Source organism: Xiphophorus couchianus, chromosome 24 (genome assembly GCF_001444195.1).
Source record: "Xiphophorus couchianus chromosome 24, X_couchianus-1.0, whole genome shotgun sequence".
NCBI classification, from domain to species: Eukaryota; Metazoa; Chordata; class Actinopteri; order Cyprinodontiformes; family Poeciliidae; genus Xiphophorus; species Xiphophorus couchianus.
The window spans coordinates 18,991,498-19,009,762 of record NC_040251.1 but is presented as its reverse complement, the minus strand read 5'-3'; the positions used below and the strand labels follow the sequence as shown (position 1 = coordinate 19,009,762).

Below are 18,265 nucleotides of genomic sequence, written 5' to 3'. Positions count from 1 at the left end.
ACACAAGTCCAGGATTCAGATAAACATTTATTACCAGATATGAAAACGTTTCTATCCTTGTTTTTCAGGAACACGTCTTCTCAGTAGAAACTTACATATGTTATAATCAGAAGATTAGTTATTCCAACACATTCAAAGCTACTTTCCCATCGGTCACTCCACACCTTCATCGGTCACTCCACACCTTCATCGGTCACTCCACACCTTCATCTGTCATCCAAACCTTCATCGGTCACTCCACACCTTCATCGGTCACTCCACACCTTCATCGGTCACTCCACACCTTCATCAGTCATCCAAACCTACATCGGTCACTCCACACCTTCATCGGTCACTCCACACCTTCATCGGTCACTCCACACCTTCATCGGTCATCCAAACCTTCATCGGTCACTCCACACCTTCATCGGTCACTCCACACCTTCATCGGTCACTCCACACCTTCATCGGTCACTCCACACCTTCATCGGTCACTCCACACCTTCATCGGTCACTCCACACCTTCATCAGTCATCCAAACCTACATCGGTCACTCCACACCTTCATCGGTCACTCCACACCTTCATCGGTCACTCCACACCTTCATCGGTCATCCAAACCTTCATCGGTCACTCCACACCTTCATCGGTCACTCCACACCTTCATCGGTCACTCCACACCTTCATCGGTCACTCCACACCTTCATCGGCCACTCCACACCTTCATCGGCCACTCCACACCTTCATCGGTCACTCCACACCTTCATCGGTCATCCAAACCTTCATCGGTCACTCCACACCTTCATCGGTCACTCCACACCTTCATCGGCCACTCCACACCTTCATCGGTCACTCCACACCTTCATCGGTCATCCAAACCTTCATCGGTCACTCCACACCTTCATCGGTCACTCCACACCTTCATCGGTCACTCCACACCTTCATCGGTCACTCCACACCTTCATCGGTCATCCAAACCTTCATCGGTCACTCCACACCTTCATCGGTCACTCCACACCTTCATCGGCCACTCCACACCTTCATCGGCCACTCCACACCTTCATCGGCCACTCCACACCTTCATCGGCCACTCCACACCTTCATCGGCCACTCCACACCTTCATCGGTCACATCACACCTTCATCGGTCACTTCACACCTTCATCGGTCACTCCACACATTTAGATTTCCAGATTCTAACTCTTGATGTGAGTCTCTGCTTTCTTCTGGCTCGAGCCTGAACTACCAGTCAACATGTTTTCTTCTAACATAAACATTTGAACATGAATGTGTTCGATGTTCATGAAGACCAGCAGCAGAGGGCGCTCCTGAGCTCATGAAAGCTTGCAATCTGTGTTGTCATTTTTCCCGCTGTCCAGACCGGGTTCTTCATGTTCTGTTTCTGGTTCCATGGTGCCCAGCGGTGGAGCGATAACCTGGACCTCATCCTCCATGGTGGATCGGTTCTGTTGCTGTGATGGAAGCAGTTGGACCTCCTCTTCTTCATCAGCCTCCTCACAGCTGTCCATGTCTCCAACCGACAGCTCCTCAGTAGAACCAACACTGGACCGGTCCAGCCGCCGTCCCTCCTGGAGGCCCACCAGAGCCAGCTCAGGAACAGCCAAGGCCCTGATTTCTTCAGCGGTCACCTCCATGAACCTCCTGACGAAGGAACTTTGTCCAACACTGGAGTGTGCTGATGAACTGCAGTTCCCTCCAAGCTCCTTTGAGTCTTTGACAGAAGTCAGAACATGAGTTTGACTGTCAGACCTGAAGTCTGTTGAGTTCTTGTGAGATTCAGAAAAATGCAAATCAACAAAAACAAAGTCGCCAGACACGGTTTTTAGAGGAGAATCAGGTGGACTGGCTTCCGACTCAGCTTTCAGCTCCACGTCTCTTGCTCTAGACCTCATCTCTCTTTCGTCATTAGTGGTACAATGATCATGAGAAGTTGAACAAACTCTGCTTGAGGAACCAGATGGGTCCTCCATCCTTTCTCTGGCTGAATTGACTCTTGGTGATGCAGAACATCCAGCCAGATGTTCTTCTTCACATCCAGGACCTTCTGCTGTTTCTCTGGTTAGGCTTGTCAGAAGCCACGTGGAGAGTCTGGTTCCCCTCAATGGCCACACTGATTCATGTCCACCTCCATCATTCAGACAGGACTCACGTCCTACTCTGTTCCTTAGTGTGTTCTCCAAATCTGAGATCCAGTGGTGGAGACACATCAGGATTTCTGAGAAGATTCTTGAGATTTCTACTACAAACCCTGGTTTATCCTCTAGTCCTTGGAGCAAATCTTGAACATTCATCACCAGACTGGTCCACATTTCTTCTGGAGGAAAGGGAGATGTTGTCTTTGGGCTTTCAGGGCAAGCTTTGTGCACCTGAGCAGCTCTTTGGAGTGGTTCTCCAGTACTTTGGTTCTCAGGAGGAGATGCGAAATGTACTTTGGTTTCCGGACTGACTTCTGTCCTCCTGATGGAGCCTTCTTCACCACCTGCAGCCTCAGCCTTTGACTTGTTGGACTCTGCTGCAGCTTCGAGGCTGGGACCTTCTTCACTGAAACCTGAAACTTCATCTTCCGCATTCCTGTCTTCATCTTGACTTTGGGATCCCAGATCTGAAGTACTCATATGCTTTTGTTCAAAGTTTGTTTCAGAGGAAGAAGATTCACTTTGCAGAGCCAAAGAGGCGTCCTGCGTTATCGCCTCCTCAGATGGAGAGCTCAGTTTCTCAGCAGCTGACAGGCCCAACACCATGGCTCGGTTACCCAGGATAATGTCTTTAGCAGATCGCGGTGGAACAAGTCTGGATCTGAAGACTTTCTGAGCTGGATCTTCTTTGCTAAGCTGTTTCTTGTTTGCCTCATTTCCGTCCGCTCTAACAGGAAGCTTTTTGGTCGGATCCTTTTTACCTGCCTTGCTCCGTGTTTGTCGGTTTCTGCCTGGATGTTTCTCAGTTGGGTTTCGTTTTTCTCTGGATGGTCTGGTTTGGTCGCTCACAGAGATCATGTTCTGTGGCAGTGACCTTTTGTTATCTTTGGGGTCATTTTGAGGGGTTTTGCTGCCATCTGCTGGCTGCTGCTGTGAAGCCTTCCCTGAAAGACCATGAAGAGACGTTGGAAGACCAAACAGTGTCCACATTCAGGAAGGAAAGCAGAAAGTAGGAGATTAACCGAGTCGATAGGAAAAGGAGGATCACAGAGGAATTACAGGAGAACAGTAGCTCAGATGTTCTTCAGGATCAGGTCCACGATTAAAAACCAGACATGCACAGGTCAATCATCGACTTCATGCACTCTAGTCTCCTGTCCAGAAGTGATGATTAAAGGAAATCAAAGGTTTGGTTAGATGTCTGAAAGTTTTAGTAAAATGAAACAATTACTCCTTCCTACCAAGTATGCTCTCTCTCCCGCTGTGAGGCGAGTCCTCGGCCAATAGGGAGGGAGATTCCTCAGTCTGGTCTGCGTCGCCGTTGGTGGCGGTGTCAGGAGAGATGACCACTCCATGGGTCTATTGGGCAGAGAGTCGTAGCTTGGTAACTTTGAAGACAGTTTCTGTCTCCTTGGTGGCTTAATAGAGAAACATCTGCAAACATCTGCCCAGACTCTTGCTGGGCTCAGAACCAATGTGACGTCTCAATGGGGTCCGCAATTCCATTCCTCAAATGTCACTGTTTGACAATTTTTGAATGCAACCCTGCTCTGAAACACCTGAATGAAATGAATGAGTTATGGCCAGGTCCTTGAAAACTTACTGACATGGCAAGAAGTAATTCCACTGTATGAGTGAGCAGGGATCCATCCGGCAGTCGAAAGGCCAGTGACATTTGAGGATCGGATGCAAGACCTCAGGCGTACAAGGCCACAAAAATTAAGGTTTACGGTAAACATCCAAACTGAGTCCAACTCAAGCACAAGTGGACCGCCGCGGGCCAAAGTACTCCAGAGTAAGTGGGGGTCTTTATCCTCTATAGGGTTCCTGTCTGAATCTGTGGTGAGTTCAGGGAATCTCTACATGTAGTCTGCTGTTACAGTGAACTCGTTTTCAACACTGAACTGATTCCTCCACAGATTCAGATGTGGACTCTTGCTGGGCCACTCCAGAACCTTAATGCTAAGTTTTTATTGAGCAATTTTAGAGCTCTGTTATTGGCTTGTTTAACTTTTAAAAAGCTTTTCATCATCCGGCTAACAATGGATTTGCTAAAGGCAGCAAGGTTCCACAGTTAGACCCGCTACGACTCCCACGCTGTTGTTCCTGTGGAAGAGGAACCTTTGGCAGACAGGCCAAACAACGGTCCTGAAAGAAAACCCGAGGATCTTCATCGCCAGGTGTCTGTATCTCTGCAGGGTCAAAGTTGTAGTTGGGTTTTTCTGGTACCTTCAGTGAGTCTCGCAGTTGGACAACCTCATCTGTGAGCTGGTCGCGTTCGATCCGAACGATGTCGGAGATTTCTCTGTGGCGCTCTAACGCCTGACGCAGGAAGGAGGTAGTGAAGGAGGTTAAAGAGGAAACAAGGTTAGGAAACAGGAAACAGTGGAAAACAGCTTGGAGACGTTTCTCAGAGGCAGAAAAGAACCAAACAACCTTCCTTGGTTCTGTTCTGTTCCTGTCAAATAAAGACTGCTCCAAACACATCTACCACTGATTTAACTCAGCCAATCATGGTGGCTCTGCACAGATGGTAGCAGAGAGATGCATCACTCTGGATGTATCTTAAGTCCTGGGACCAAATGTTCAGACCAGGACCAGAGGACTGGTTCTGGTTCTGGTTCCTCTGCCTCTGGGAACAAGAGCAGCGTCCTACCGCGATCTTCTTCTCCTTCCACTGCAGAGCTTCCTGCAGGTCAGAGATCTCCTGCCGGTAGCTGCTGCTCTTCTGACGCAGATCAGACACTTCCTGTCCACCAGAGGGCAGCAGAGAGCAGCAGGAGGAAGAGCAGGAGGAAGAGGAAGGTCAGGAGCAGGAAACAGGAAGAGTTAGTTTAGGTGGAACAAGATGATGAATCTGAAGTGTGTTAAGTTAATACAGCAGGATGGAGAAAGTAATCACACCCTGCATCAGAGGGTGACCTTTGACCCTTTCTTCTCTACAGAATTCATTTCATTCAGAAACAATGGAGGGTTCTCCAGCAGGAACGACCTGGTGAAGGTCAGGCTGCAGGTCAGGGCTTTGACTAGGCCACTCCAGTGATTGTGTCTCACCGTCAGCAGCTCGTTGGTTTTCCTCAGAGTTTCCTCTGTTTGACTGAACTGGACCTTCAGGACGCTGTGGGCCTGGCGCTCACGCTCCAGCTCCTGGAGAGACATCAGACCAAGATCTAACAACACCTTCATCATCATCGTCATCGTCATCATCCTCTTCCTCACCTTGGTGGCGTCGTCCCAGCGGCGCCGGGCCTCCCACAGCAGCTCCTCCACGTCGCTCAGCTCCTCCATCAGGTTCTCCACCTGGAACATCAGCGCCGTCTTGTCGTTGTGCAGCTGAGCGTTGGACACCATGGCCCTGCGGTACTTCTCCTCCGCCTCCGCCAGCGAGTCCTGCACAGGCACGGGTCACATGATCAGTCCTGTTGGTTCTGACCGGACCGGAGTGTCCAGATCTGTGGTCAGGCTGACAGCTGGAGTACCTTCATCTCTCTGATTGAGGCCTCCGTTTCCACGGAGAACGACGTGTCACAGCTTCCCCTGCGTGACGAGGCTCCGCCCAGCGAGGCCAGTGTGGCGGCGGACAGCGTGGACGCCGTCCTGGAGCCCTGAGGGAGAGCGAGAGAGAGAGACACTGAGGACCGCCTCTATCCTGTCTGACCAGCCCAGGGTCAGTGACCTCACCTTGTCAGTGAACTCCCGGTCCGTCTTCTCCTCCACCTGTACACACAGAACCTGATCAGTAACCGACCAATCTAATCAATTAATCGGCTTCGTCGCCTGCAACACCCCAGAGAGCCAGCAGAGGGAGCCAGAGGGCGTTAACTGTCTCACCACAGGGCTGGCCCGGGCCGAGCTGGCCCTGGAGGAGGCCCGAGAGCTGGAGGCCAGGAGGCCGCCGTAGTCCGAGGGCTGAGGGGGCAGGAAGGACGGGAGGCAAGGAAAGGAAGCAAGGAAAGGAAAGAAATGAAGAACATGTTAGTGAAGAGGAAGAATGAAGATTATCAGAGCTACAGGGCGATGAAAAACTAGTTCAGACCGGTTCTGACTAATCTAGACCAGTTCCTTCTCTCAGGTCTGTTTACTGAGCTGCATCCAGAGGAGCCGGGCTGGACTCTAGTCCAATGAACCCGGACCTGCAGCTGGGTTCTGGTCCACTCACCCGGTAGCTGCCCCGGCTGCCCACAGACATTCTCTCCTCATCATCAGAGATCTACAGACAAACGATTACAGGATCACTGCAGCTGAGAGCAAACAGAAGAAGAAGAAAGAGAAGAAGAAGAAGAGATACAGACCGAGGTGTGTCTCCGAGAGAGACGAGAGTAACGCTCGCTGTCCTCCTGAAAGGCCATGAAGAAGAAACGTGTTAAAGTAGGAGAAGAAGAAGAAGGAGTCTGCAGAAGGTTCACCTGACAGACAGCGAGCAGGGCAAACAGCCTGACAGACAGAAAACAGGGCAAACAGCGAGCAGGGCAAACAGCCTGACAGACAGCGAGCAGGGCAAACAGCCTGACAGACAGAAAACAGGGCAAACAGCGAGCAGGGCAAACAGCCTGACAGACAGCGAGCAGGGCAAACAGCCTGACAGACAGCGAGCAGGGATGAATTCACAGCATGGAGGTGAAATAATAAAAAAACTATCAAAGAAAATAAATAAAACAATTAAAAGATAAATTACTAAAGAAAATGAAAAATGTGATTTTAAAACATAAAATGTTTTCTGTTAAACATCTTCTGTTTTAATAATAAACATTATTTTAAAATGTTTATTTAAAACATTTTAAATAAACTAAAATCAAAGTTTATGTTATAAAGATATTAAACAATAAAAACATTTAAAAAATGGAATCAATAAAAAGCAGGAGGCAAGAATAAAATAATTCAATGATCATCTGGAGCAGAGCGGAGCATGCAGAACCCGGATCAGAACCGGGATCAGAACCGGGTCAGAACCCGGATCAGAACCGGGATCAGAACCGGGATCAGAACCCTACTGAGCGCGTGCAGAACAGACAACATGCAGCCTCTCTCAGTGGGAGGCCTGGTTCCTCCAGAACCAGGAGAACCGGACCCGACCCGCCACACTGGAGCTGTGAAGGAGGTTCTGCTGGACAGAACCGGTCCTACCATCCACTGCTCGATGTGACCCCACTTGTTATCCAGACCATAATACTTCTGAGGAGACCAGACCAGAGGGTTAGAGGCAGGAACAGGGACTGGGAGGACTGGGAGAACTGGGAGAACTGGACCTACCTTGGTGCTGTGAAACAGCTGCACCACATGGAGAGGAAGAGGAGGAGGAAGAGGAGGAAACAAGAGGAGGAGGTCAGGCTGATCGGACCTTTAAAAGTTCTGGATTCACTTTTTTTATCAGTTTTTCTGATATTTTCTGATTTTCCGTCTTGGATGGTACAGAAAACATTTCATTCAAAACCAGATGAATAAATGAATTAATGCTGTTGTTACTGAATCATTAATAATCTCTCCATCTAATCAATAAATATCAACATTCATATAAATTCATTGGTTTTTTCTGATAATCAAAATTAAGTTGATCAACTTTTAAAAAGTTATTTTTCTGCTTCTTTCTCTGTTTTCCTTAAATCATTTTTATTAAATTCATTATTTTTTCCTTTTTGTTTTCTTCCAGGTTTTGCTGTAAAATTTCTTTATTTTTCCTCTAAAATCAGATTTTCTCTCAGATTATTCTGGATTATTTCCTGCAGTTTTTCTTCTGATTCATTTTCATCATTTCCAGGTTTCCTGTTTGTTTCCCAGGTTCTGATCCGGGTTCTGTTCCTGTACAAAGTTCTTGTTAGTCTGGAGTTAATCTCCTTTGTTTCCACGGTAACCAGACAGACTGGACCCAGAACCTTCAGAACCTTCAGAACCTCTTTGGTTTCATCATAAACTGTAAAGTTTTAATTAAACTCACCGCAGCAGCTGATCCTGATCCTCTCATCCTGACCTTTGACCTGCTATCACATGACCCCATCAGCTGCTCTGACCCGTCCTGACAGGCTGGTCTGTGATCCAATCAGCTGTCGGATCAATAACCCCGACCGGAGCCGATTTCAGAATAAGAGCGCTCACCTCCTTCTGCTGCCTCTCCAGCTCCTTCATCCGGATCTCCCGGGCCTCGGCTCTGGCGGCCCGCTTCGCCGCCAGCCGGGCCTCCGCCTGTGGAACACATTCATCCATCAGCAGAAATCACCAATCATCAATAATCGATCAAACATAAAAACAGGAAAGAAACTTTTTAACAAAGGCTGGGTGTGATTACAGCGGCGGCCAGCAGGGGGAGACAGAGCGGCTCCATGTTTCAATATTTTTACATTTAAATATTATTTATATCAATAAATGAATTTTAAACTGAAACGTTTCTTTATAAAAATGTTTTCTTTCTTTTAATTCCTGGTTAATTTTATTTCTGATGATTTTTGTCTGTAGTTTCTGTGAAATCTGTTTATCAGTGATGAAGATGAAGATGATGATGCCGTCTGAGCTGTGGATTATTACTGGAGCTCCACCGGATTACAGCAGGCGGGTCAGACAGTCCCAGTAACAAACCAGTCTGCTGTGGCCGCTCCCAGTAGGTCAGTGGGAGGAGGAGACCCCCCAGTTTAAGGCTGGTTCTGACTGGATCTGGGTCAGAGACCAGAACCAGTCTGAGGGACCAGACGGTACCAGCAGGAGACCAGCATCACAGTCATCACCAATCAGCCTCATTGATACCCAGTTATACCAATAATCAGCTTTATGGAGCCGATGGTGGAACCTGAGTGACTGGACCAACTGGTCATCTACTGGTTTCAGCCTTTGGTTGGACCAACCAACTGGACCCAACCGGTTGGTCCCACTGGTTGAGCCATACTGGTTAGACCCTAGTCAGTCGTTGAACCGATTGATGGTTCTGGTTGGTCCACTGATCCCTGAAAACCCGTCCAGGTACCACTGACTGTAGTATTGAGATGAGATTGCAGGTGGTTCTGGTTCTGGTTCTGGTTAATGGGTCCAGAATCACCTGATGTTCCTCATAAATAAGAATAATTCTGATTTTAATTCCTGATAAACCAGTTAGACATCTGATCTAATCAATCAGCCTGATTATTACTGATCATCTATTTTATCATTGATCAATCTGTTCATTATTAATCAGCCTGTTTATTACTGATCATTCTGATAATCAGCCTGTCTGATTGATTACCCATCATGTTTATTGATGATGAAGATGATGATGATGAAGTTTACCTCTCGCGCTATCTGGCTCAGCGCATCCTCCTCCGCAGCCAGCTTGTCCCGGTTCGGAATCCTCTTCCGGCCCGGGCCCTGGGTTCCCATGGTTCCGGATGGCTCTACCTGCAGCCGAGCTCTCCTGAGGTTCTGGACATGCGGTTCTGGAGGTGCAGCAGCAGAACGGCCCTGTTCCAGTGTTAAACCCGTCAGTTCGGTCACCTTGTCTCGGTTCCGAGTCCTGATGGACCCATCCCTCAGAACTTTACCTGCAGCCGAAATATCACCTCGGTTCTGATTTAGTCCGGATCACTCAGACCTGTGACCCGGACTCTCCAGAACCCATGATTATCCCGTTCCCTTGTAAAATTAGAGGTTCTGTTAGTGCGGTTCGGTGCTGATGGGTCCGTTCTGCCGCTGCAGATGGCGGTTAGCTGCTCCCAGTCAGAACACCGAACCGGACCAGCGTCAGGGTGAGTATCAGAGTCCGGGTTGCTCAGCGGCCCGTCGGCCCGCTAATCCGCCCCCAGTTCGGGCCGCTGCGGCGGAGCTCCGGCAGCCGAGAGCAGAGCGCCGTGCCGCGGTCAGATGAGCCGCTGCCGCACCGAGACCGGAGCCCGGAGACACGGATCCACTGCGGAGGAGAGGCGCGGCGCCGCTCCGTCACCGCTGCGCAGCTAGCGCGGAACTCCGGCGCGGCGGAAGTACCCCTACAAATTAAGAGCCCGTGACCCGCAACGATAAGAAAATGAAAACATAGCCACCGGAAACGGAACCAGGGTATTAAAAGGTCATTTTTTCCCAACCAACTGAGGTCTAAAATATTAAAATACGACGACGTGTTAGGGCCATTGCAGATAGAAAAAATTAATAAATTTCAGCCAAAAAAAATCAACAATTTTGAAATTAATCTCAGAATTTTTTAAGAAAAATGTAGCAAATTTCTGAAAAGTCGTAAATGTCTGCTTTTTTTTATTTCAACTCAGAAATGTTTCATTTTTCCCAGATATATATTCTGGCGAACTCCCAGGGCGGCATGATGTCGGGGCGGCTCCACCCATCCCCTCCCATCATGTCTAGTCAGCAGCATGTTTACAATTATGAGAGATCAATAACTGCTGAGTTGTTTATGTTGTTTATTGAACAGAAGCTAAACACATCATCATCATCATCATCAGTCCTTCAGAGTGCGGAGGAAACGGGAACCAGGTGTGGCTGGACAAACTGAACCAGCGATATGAGATTAAAGAGTTAATTTCAATAATTTCACCAGGGGGTGTGATTACTTTTCCACTCAGAGTCGATTGATTTGACAGAATAAATGAAATCATGATTTAAAATCAGACTTTATGTTTTAAAAGTAAAAGAAGAAGAAATCGATGTGAGATACTCTATGTGCCAGTTGTAATGTCGAAGAATCTTCTAGAACTCAGAACCAATCAGATGCAGACAGAATCCTGAATCTCAGAAGGATCCTCTGGTTCTGTTGGACCTTCCTGGTGGTTTATCAGGAGTAAAGAACAGAATAAAATAACCCAAAGATCCAACCCTTCAGGTTTAAACTCCATCTGCAGGTTCTCTGAACTCCATGATGTTCCTCTGATTTGTTGTGTGTCCCGGTTCCGGTCCGTGAACATTGATGAAGGAGGCTGAAGAGCAGGAGGAAGAGGAGTGAACTGCATCCTGAAACCGGGCCTGGTTCAGAACATATTGCTGGTTCTCCAAGGAGCGCCGTTACTCTCTGCCAACAACAACGACAAGTTAGAGCAGATCAGCGGCGCTCAGGTGGATCAATAACCAGCATTGGGCAAATATCAGCTAATGTGATACAAGCAGAGCTAAATTATTGCTTAGCATATAGCGCTAGCTTCTACTAATTACCATGTTGTTAGAGCACTTTAGCATTAGCTTCCACTAATTATTATGTTGCAATAGCACTTTAGCACTGAGTTTTAGGGTTAGCATAGGTAACTGTGTAGTTAGCGCTGCCCGCTACTGCTATAACCAATAAGATGAAAGCGGTTCTCACTGGGCAGGTCTGAAGCGGTCCGTTTCTTCTGATGAGATCCAGAAACCTGCAGGGTTTCATCAGAACAGAACCTTTTTATTAGAACAACGTCGTCTGCATAGAACATGAGCTGATTAACAAACTTTAACAGTTTGGTGTCCAGAATCACATGGAGACATGATGATGGACATTTCATCTGTTGACTGAATGTGGCTCAGCTGAACAGAAGGATATGAATGGATCTGGTCTCTGTTCATTAAACCGGGTCAAACCTGGACCAGGAAACATCTAACAGTCAGATGAAGAAGGACAGCTTCTGATCTCAAACTGACCTTCTTCTTGGCGCTCAGAGCTGCGATTTTACTCTCAATGTCCGACACCTGGAGAGCAAACAGACCCACAGTGAAGGACCAGAAACCAACAACCCAAAGTCCACATGTCAAAGCTGAGATGTTATGGATAAACAAAGATGGCAGACCCCAACCAACCTCGCTCTCGGCGCTCTGTACTCTGGCGGCAGTCAGCGCCACCACATCCTCCAGCTCCGACAGCTCAGAGTCCGTCGTCCCTCCAAAACGGTTCTTGGCGCTTTGCTCGAGTCGCCGCAGCTTAGACTCCAGCTCATACGACTGTCCGGCCGTGATGTACACCTGGACAGGTAGGAGGACAGACACAGACTGGTCATCGGACAGGAAGCTGATGGTGATTATGATGAAGCTGACAGAGCTGAAGGTCAGGGGAACACACTGAACTCCTGCTAGGTTCCTCTTTAGGTTCCAGTAGTCTGCTGCTTTAGTCTACATTTTCCAACATAGAGGAACCGTTGGAGTGAGTTCTAGTTGAGATTGGTGCTGGTGAGGAGCTCGATGGAACCGGACCCTAACTGGACCCAGTGTGTTTCCCTGTTTAACTGGACACACAGCAGCCAGTGGAGGGTTAAGCCAGTCCGGACATTAGGTCATGCTTCAGAGGAGGCTCTGGGGCTGATCTTAGTGTAGGGATGGGTCCCATGTAGGGAGGGGGGCGAATCATGCAGGTCACGTTGGAAGCTTACATTTTCCTCAAGTTCCCTGAAAGCATCATCGGCCTGCTTTACGTCAGGGCCAACTAAGAGGGACCTGTCGATCGGCTCTGCGAGGCCGTACTCGACCATTGCGTTTTCTGTGGCGTTAATGGTTCTCAGGACCTCAGTGGTGAGGTCACAGAGGGCGGCGGCAGTGGATCTCTGAAAGCCATGTAGAGGGACAGATGTTAGCAGCTGGAAAACAACATCTGCAGCAGCTACCAGACTGGACACCCCCAGATCCTGGAGTCGGGGTCTGGACGACTTCTCTAACTGAAACTCCGGTACATCCTGGTGGATCTAGTGGTGTGTCCACCACCCACTAGACAGATTGCAATACACACATGAACAATACACTCGTTCACCGATCCTTCCTGAGACCTACAGTGAAGGAATCATATCATTAACCCTTACATTTTCCCAGCTAGAGGACAGAGCTTAGGTCCAGGGTGATTTCAGCGTTCATCCATCCCTGGGTCCAGACAGGTAGCTGCTTCACATTAACACAACCTGACAGGAATATGGTGAGGCAGGAGACGGGCTGTTAGTGAGGAGGGCGTCATGCACTGAGGTTAATGCCAGATCTTTGACCTTTCTTCTCTAACAGGAAGTTCTTTGTCCTGAGCTGGTCTGGACTTTGTTCTGGTGGAAAGACACCTGCTGCAGTGAAAGCTGAGCCATGCTGATGCCTTCACAAACAGGAACCTGGATGTTCAGCAGCAGCAGTACTTGGTTCAAAGCAAAGGTCTGGGCAGGATGTTGGTCTCCAGGTTCCTGTTTGCTGCTTCTCTCTGAGTTGCTGTCGTACCTTTTGAGCCTCTGTTGGCATCTCATCGCTGGACGAGCTCAGCTCCTTGTTCTTCCGGGAGACCGGAGGGACCACTGGTCCTCCCCTGAGGCCAGAAGACCCTTTAGTCCCAGGGAAAACCTTTTTCCCAGCCTCATCATCTGACGACAGGCATTTATCGCTCAGGTTTCCTGCCAGCTCACTCAGCTTCCTCCTCAGCTTCTCCTCCTCATTTGGAGCTGACGAAGTCAACGCCTGTTGGAAGGAGCAACTTTACTGGATTTGAGTCTAAAGTGACTGATGGGTTTATCATCTTCTCCATGTGAGTCAAGGATTTCAGGTTGTGTTCTGTCTTACCTCATCAGCAGGAGTCATCTTCTCTTCCAGACGGCTCAGCAGGCTCTCGATGGCGAACATCCGCTTGTTCAGTTCATTGATCTGAAAAATGAATCCAGACAGAAAATGTCACGTTCAGCAGGAAGTTCTCTCTCCTTCCAGTTCCAGTTCCTCGGTTCTGAATGTCTGTGTGTCCTTACAGGTGGGGCTTGGCCCAGGTTCTCCTGGGAAGAGGCTCTGCTGTTCTTTCTGCGGTGGTGGGGTTGCTGGTGAACAGGAGGAAACCTCTGGTACTCTTCCTCGTCGGAGGTGTCGACATACTGCTGCCTAGCCACCGAGGAGCTGATCTTCGACAGAGAGCGGGTCCGGACCATCCGGTTGTCTGCATAGTCATCTGATGATGCAGTGATATGGGGAAATAAATGCACATCAAGGGGCAGACGGGTCTTTTTGATTTGAACTTTCTGATTTAAAAGACGTCCTCAATTTCTCCTGGTACAGAGGTCTCCAGACTTTATTTTCCCCTGCTACTAAAAACTCATCTAGGGGATTCCAGAGTGTTTCTATCCTTCAGGCAATACACACATGAACAATACACTTTGTTCATGTGTGTACTATGAACAAAGGACTTTGCCCATACTCAGGACTTGCCCAGAGGTCTCCTCCTAGTGGAACATGGATGGCTCCCTGATGTATCCTTACCGTAAATCCCAATGGCCTCAGCTGATACTGCAAGGACTCTACTCTGAACTCCTGAATTGCTAACTGGAGCAAAAGCTACACAATGAAATCCCAACCGTCCAGCGGACAGTATACTCAGACAGAATATGCTCTAGTATGTGGGAACCTTTAGAACATGTGTTATCCTGCTGACCGGGTCTCATGGCGTAGCGGTCCAGACTCTTTCTGCGGTTCCCTCGGTGAGTGTAGTAGTCGTAGTCCCCGTCGTTCCGGTAATATCGATCATCCTGCATCTGCTTCAAATAGCGTCATTAAACACGTGTCTTCCTTAGTACCAGGTTTTATCTGCGGTCTTCATCAGCCTGGACTTTACCTGCTCAGAAGGTCGCCGTGAGCGAGGAAGGTAGTCCTCTGAGTCAAAGTCCATGGGATGAACCGACAGCAGACGTTTATTCTTCCTCATCTAGATTGGACACAGCTGCTTCAGTTACTCCTGCTCTGACCGAACCCATAAAGCCCCCCGGTGTTCCTGTTTACCACTTTGTAGCTCTGAGCCTCGCCCTCTCCAGGATCGTCCTCGGTGCCGTTGTATCCATCTAAAACAAAGCAGCAGGCTTACTTGGACTATGCCATAGAGAATCACATGCCGGACATCTGGACCTGCAGGAAGTTCTGAAAAACTGGACTGGCTTGTTGAGAGACTTACGGCTGCCGACATCCGGCATGCTCTGGGTGTCGTCATCACGACCACCTGAACCAGAAACACAGGCAGGATCAGAACAACCGGACCAAGGTCCAGAAACATCACTGTGAGACTCACCGTCTCCGTTCAGGCGCTTGTACAGCGACCGCATCACCTTGGCACTGCCGAAGCGTTTGAAGCGGTTCCTCACGTTGTCATGGTACCAGCCCAGAGTCCCCATCTTCAGCACCCTGAAGCACACAATGAACAGAACTGAACCACCCAAAGGCCCGGTCTGTAGAACCGGCAACGGGGCTGTAGAACCAGCAACAGGTCCAGGACCGATGGTCCGGTTCTGATCCACAACACATTAAGACAGAACTGAGAGCAGAACGATTCAAGACAGAGAATTACAGCAGACCTGAGAGACACCTGGTTACTGCAGCATCCATCCGTCCATCCGTCCATCCATCCATCCATCCGTCCATCCGTCCATCCATCCATCCATCCATCCATCCGACCATCCATCCGTCCGTCCGTCCGTCCGTCCGTCCATCCTCTGTCTTAATGGTCCAAATGCCTCTTTACCTCCACACCGTCTCCAGATGGACTTGTCTCTTTCTCTCTGTCTATTATTGACCTTTCTATGACCTGCCGTCCTCCATCTGTCCCCTGTCCCTCTCTGTCTCACCTGGTCATGCGGCAGTTGTCACACACCCAGCCGTGCTCCTTCTTGTTGTAGCGGCTGCAGGACTTGCAGGTGAACATGTGGCAGTCCAGGCACTGCCTCTTGCTGTTGACCAGGAACTTGAAGGGCTGCAGGCAGCGGATGCAGAGCGAGTCGGAGACGTTCCTCTCTGAGCCCAGCAGCTCCTGCTTCGTGTCCTCCTTCTCGATGCGCGTCTTCAGCTCCCTGCAGGCGAGAAAGACAGGAACCACGGTGAACCGCACAGCACAGCGCTCCACTTCCTCTGATCCTGGAAACCCAGGATGAGGGCAGCTGCCCAGGGCGGCACAGAGAGGAGGGCGCCCAACAACTAGACTACAAAATTAGGTCTGAAATAATACAGTAATCATGATTTAGAAGTATACAGACTAAAAAAATACAATTTGTTGAAAAAACTAAACATTCAGAGCCAAAACTGAACAAAATATACATTTAAGATAAAATAACTTTAAAACTCCCCTGTTGCTGTTTTAGCTTCACTCAGTTCAAATTCACTAAAAAAGGCATTGATATAAACACTTATTTTCTTTATTATTTATTTGTTTTTATCTCTGAATGTATTTCTAATATTGAATAAAAAAGCTTGAGAGATTGAATTAAAAATCTGCCAGTTTAATCTAATTAATGGTCAGAATAATCCATTTCTAAAACATATCTTCTCTGAATGTGTTGGCCCGACGTGCAGAGGAGTTAGTTTCCTCTGTTTCCTGCTGAAATAAAAATAAACGAATAAAATCTGATAAGTGGTTTCATTGTAATAGTTTGGGGGCAGAAGGGGTTCTTGCCCAGGGCAGCGGTCCAGTTAGAGCCGCCCCTGGGCCGGTTCTGATGCTCCGCCTGCTGCTGCTGATCAGCTGTTAACCTCCTGATTCGTGGCTCTGCTGCAGCAGGATCTGATTTCCACGGTGGAAATGTGATTTGAGCCGCAGAGCCGCAGAGCTGCCTCTGCCCCCGGGGCTGATGGGAGTTGGAGTCTCCAGCGGAAACAGAGCATCTTTGTGAATCCAGAGCGTGTGACGGCGGCGTGATCGGCTGCAGCAACAACAGCATCTTTCACGCTCACATTCCTGCCGGCGTCACATGAGCCGGGATGTGAACAGAACCTCCACCTGGACCTACGTCAGCCTCTCCTCCTCATTCTTGCGCAGGTTGAAGTCGCGCTGGATCACCTCCCACACGTGTTTGGCCTCTTCGTCCGTCAGACGGGAAAGATCCAGCTTCCTCTCCATCTTCCTGGAACAGAACCAAACATTACGGCCTGACTGCAGGAGTTCCTCAGGGTCCAGCTGTGGGAACCCGTCTGGTGTAAACATGAAACCGTAAACTCCCAGTAATCTGGGCAGAACTAGATATTATTTATGAGAAACTCAGAGGAAAAAAAAATACAAAATATGAGTAAAGAATCAATATCACTTCAGCCACCTTTAATTAACAATATTCAGAAAAAAAATGTAAACCTATCGCAAAAAAACACTTTATATTATTTAGAAAACATGAACAGAAACCTCCTGTTTGTGTAGAAATGGAATAAAATCTAATATTTTCATTTATGTTACAGGAAAATATGCAAATTAATAACCTTTGGTTTCATCCTGAGGCAATAATTAAAGAAAAAACATTCTTAGCAAAAAGTTTTAAGTACATTTTTATATGTAACAAAACAAAACAACAGATTTATCTTCAGATACTTTAAAAATCATAAATCCTGAATCCGGTGGTTTTGGAGCCGCTGTGGCCTTTATGACGATCCTGACTGTCCGCAGATCAGCTGCAGTTAAATCAAATTCAACAAAACAAACCATCTGAGAAGATATGAGATCAAATCTAATAATCTATAATCAATAGATTATATAAGTGGATTAAAGAAGATAAAAACTCACCGTGTTTCTGTGTGAGACGCTCTGGAGCTGCTGAGTGAAGAAATGAGACGGAAAACCCCGAGAACATCAGCTGATCGCACACTGAGGCAGAGCCAGCGTTTCATAAGGACAGGAAGTGACATCACCGAGGAAAACAGCCTGGAGACACATGGAAACACATGGAAACACCTGGAGACACATGGAAACACCTGGAGACACATGGAAACACCTGGAAACACACGGAAAAACCTGGAGACACATGGAAACACCTGGAGACACATGGAAACACATGGAGACACATGGAAACTCCTGGAAACACATGGAAAGACCTGGAAACACATGGAAACACCTGGAGACACATGGAAACACCTGGAAACACCTGGAGACACATGGAAACACCTGGAGACACATGGAAACACCTGGAAACACACGGAAAAACCTGGAGACACATGGAAACACCTGGAGACACATGGAAACACCTGGAAAAACATGGAAACTCCTGGAGACACATGGAAACACCTGGAGACACATGGAAACACATGGAGACACATGGAAACTCCTGGAAACACATGGAAAAACCTGGAAACACATGGAAACACCTGGAGACACATGGAAACACCTGGAAACACCTGGAGACACATGGAGACACATGGAAACACCTGGAGACACATGGAGACACATGGAAACTCCTGGAGACACATGGAAACACCTGGAGACACATGGACAAACCTTGAAACACCTGGAGACACATGGAAACAC

General features: G+C 48.2%; 2 protein-coding genes across 17 annotated transcripts; both read right to left on the bottom strand.

Moving 5' to 3' along the window:
* Nucleotides 1–9: 9 nt before the first annotated feature.
* LOC114140527 (leucine-rich repeat flightless-interacting protein 1-like) lies at nucleotides 10–10,200 on the bottom strand. Of its 10 annotated transcripts, XM_028010504.1 has the most exons (15): nucleotides 9,382–10,198; nucleotides 8,224–8,310; nucleotides 7,258–7,401; nucleotides 6,426–6,470; nucleotides 6,293–6,343; nucleotides 5,965–6,042; nucleotides 5,815–5,850; nucleotides 5,613–5,738; nucleotides 5,353–5,523; nucleotides 5,188–5,280; nucleotides 4,790–4,882; nucleotides 4,363–4,455; nucleotides 3,375–3,492; nucleotides 1,090–3,077; nucleotides 10–1,008 (listed from the first exon to the last, which is right to left on the bottom strand). In XM_028010504.1, exons 1-14 carry the CDS (start codon nucleotides 9,469–9,471, stop codon nucleotides 1,312–1,314), a joined length of 2,991 nt encoding a protein of 996 aa, XP_027866305.1. In that variant the 5' UTR covers nucleotides 9,472–10,198; the 3' UTR covers nucleotides 10–1,008; nucleotides 1,090–1,311. The 10 variants fall into 10 exon arrangements, with proteins under 10 accessions (XP_027866305.1, XP_027866306.1, XP_027866308.1 ...); XM_028010505.1 differs by lacking the exon at nucleotides 5,965–6,042 and having other exon boundaries at nucleotides 9,382–10,200; XM_028010507.1 differs by lacking the exons at nucleotides 4,363–4,455; nucleotides 4,790–4,882 and having other exon boundaries at nucleotides 9,382–10,200.
* A 282-nt stretch (nucleotides 10,201–10,482) lies between these two features.
* On the bottom strand, nucleotides 10,483–17,654 carry mlpha (melanophilin a). Of its 7 annotated transcripts, XM_028010533.1 has the most exons (16): nucleotides 17,528–17,654; nucleotides 16,767–16,880; nucleotides 15,612–15,833; nucleotides 15,059–15,171; nucleotides 14,945–14,989; nucleotides 14,776–14,834; nucleotides 14,612–14,701; nucleotides 14,405–14,534; nucleotides 13,758–13,951; nucleotides 13,579–13,659; nucleotides 13,243–13,476; nucleotides 12,426–12,596; nucleotides 11,860–12,021; nucleotides 11,704–11,751; nucleotides 11,393–11,438; nucleotides 10,937–11,104 (listed from the first exon to the last, which is right to left on the bottom strand). In XM_028010533.1, the coding sequence occupies exons 1-16, from the start codon at nucleotides 17,647–17,649 to the stop codon at nucleotides 11,064–11,066; spliced, it is 1,872 nt and encodes a 623-aa protein (XP_027866334.1). In that variant the 5' UTR covers nucleotides 17,650–17,654; the 3' UTR covers nucleotides 10,937–11,063. The 7 variants fall into 7 exon arrangements, with proteins under 7 accessions (XP_027866329.1, XP_027866331.1, XP_027866330.1 ...); XM_028010528.1 differs by lacking the exon at nucleotides 11,393–11,438 and having other exon boundaries at nucleotides 10,483–11,104; XM_028010530.1 differs by lacking the exon at nucleotides 11,393–11,438 and having other exon boundaries at nucleotides 10,483–11,104; nucleotides 14,432–14,534.
* Nucleotides 17,655–18,265: the final 611 nt, after the last annotated feature.

Bases quoted from the DNA above. Each gene is read 5' to 3' on its own strand.
- LOC114140527 (XM_028010504.1), bottom strand. From the start codon at position 9,471: ATGGGAACCCAGGGCCCGGGCCGGAAGAGGATTCCGAACCGGGACAAG. The intron at 6,471-7,257 runs GTAGGACCGGTT...ATGGCCTTTCAG, and splicing joins GTCACATCGAGCAGTGGATG to GAGGACAGCGAGCGTTACTC. The intron at 3,078-3,374 runs GTAGGAAGGAGT...ATGGTCTTTCAG, and splicing joins CGGGAGAGAGAGCATACTTG to GGAAGGCTTCACAGCAGCAG.
- mlpha (XM_028010528.1), bottom strand. From the start codon at position 17,649: ATGTCACTTCCTGTCCTTATGAAACGCTGGCTCTGCCTCAGTGTGCGA. The intron at 14,702-14,775 runs GTAAACAGGAAC...TGTCCAATCTAG, and splicing joins AGGCTCAGAGCTACAAAGTG to ATGAGGAAGAATAAACGTCT. The intron at 13,952-14,404 runs GTTCCCACATAC...CTGCATCATCAG, and splicing joins GGATAACACATGTTCTAAAG to ATGACTATGCAGACAACCGG.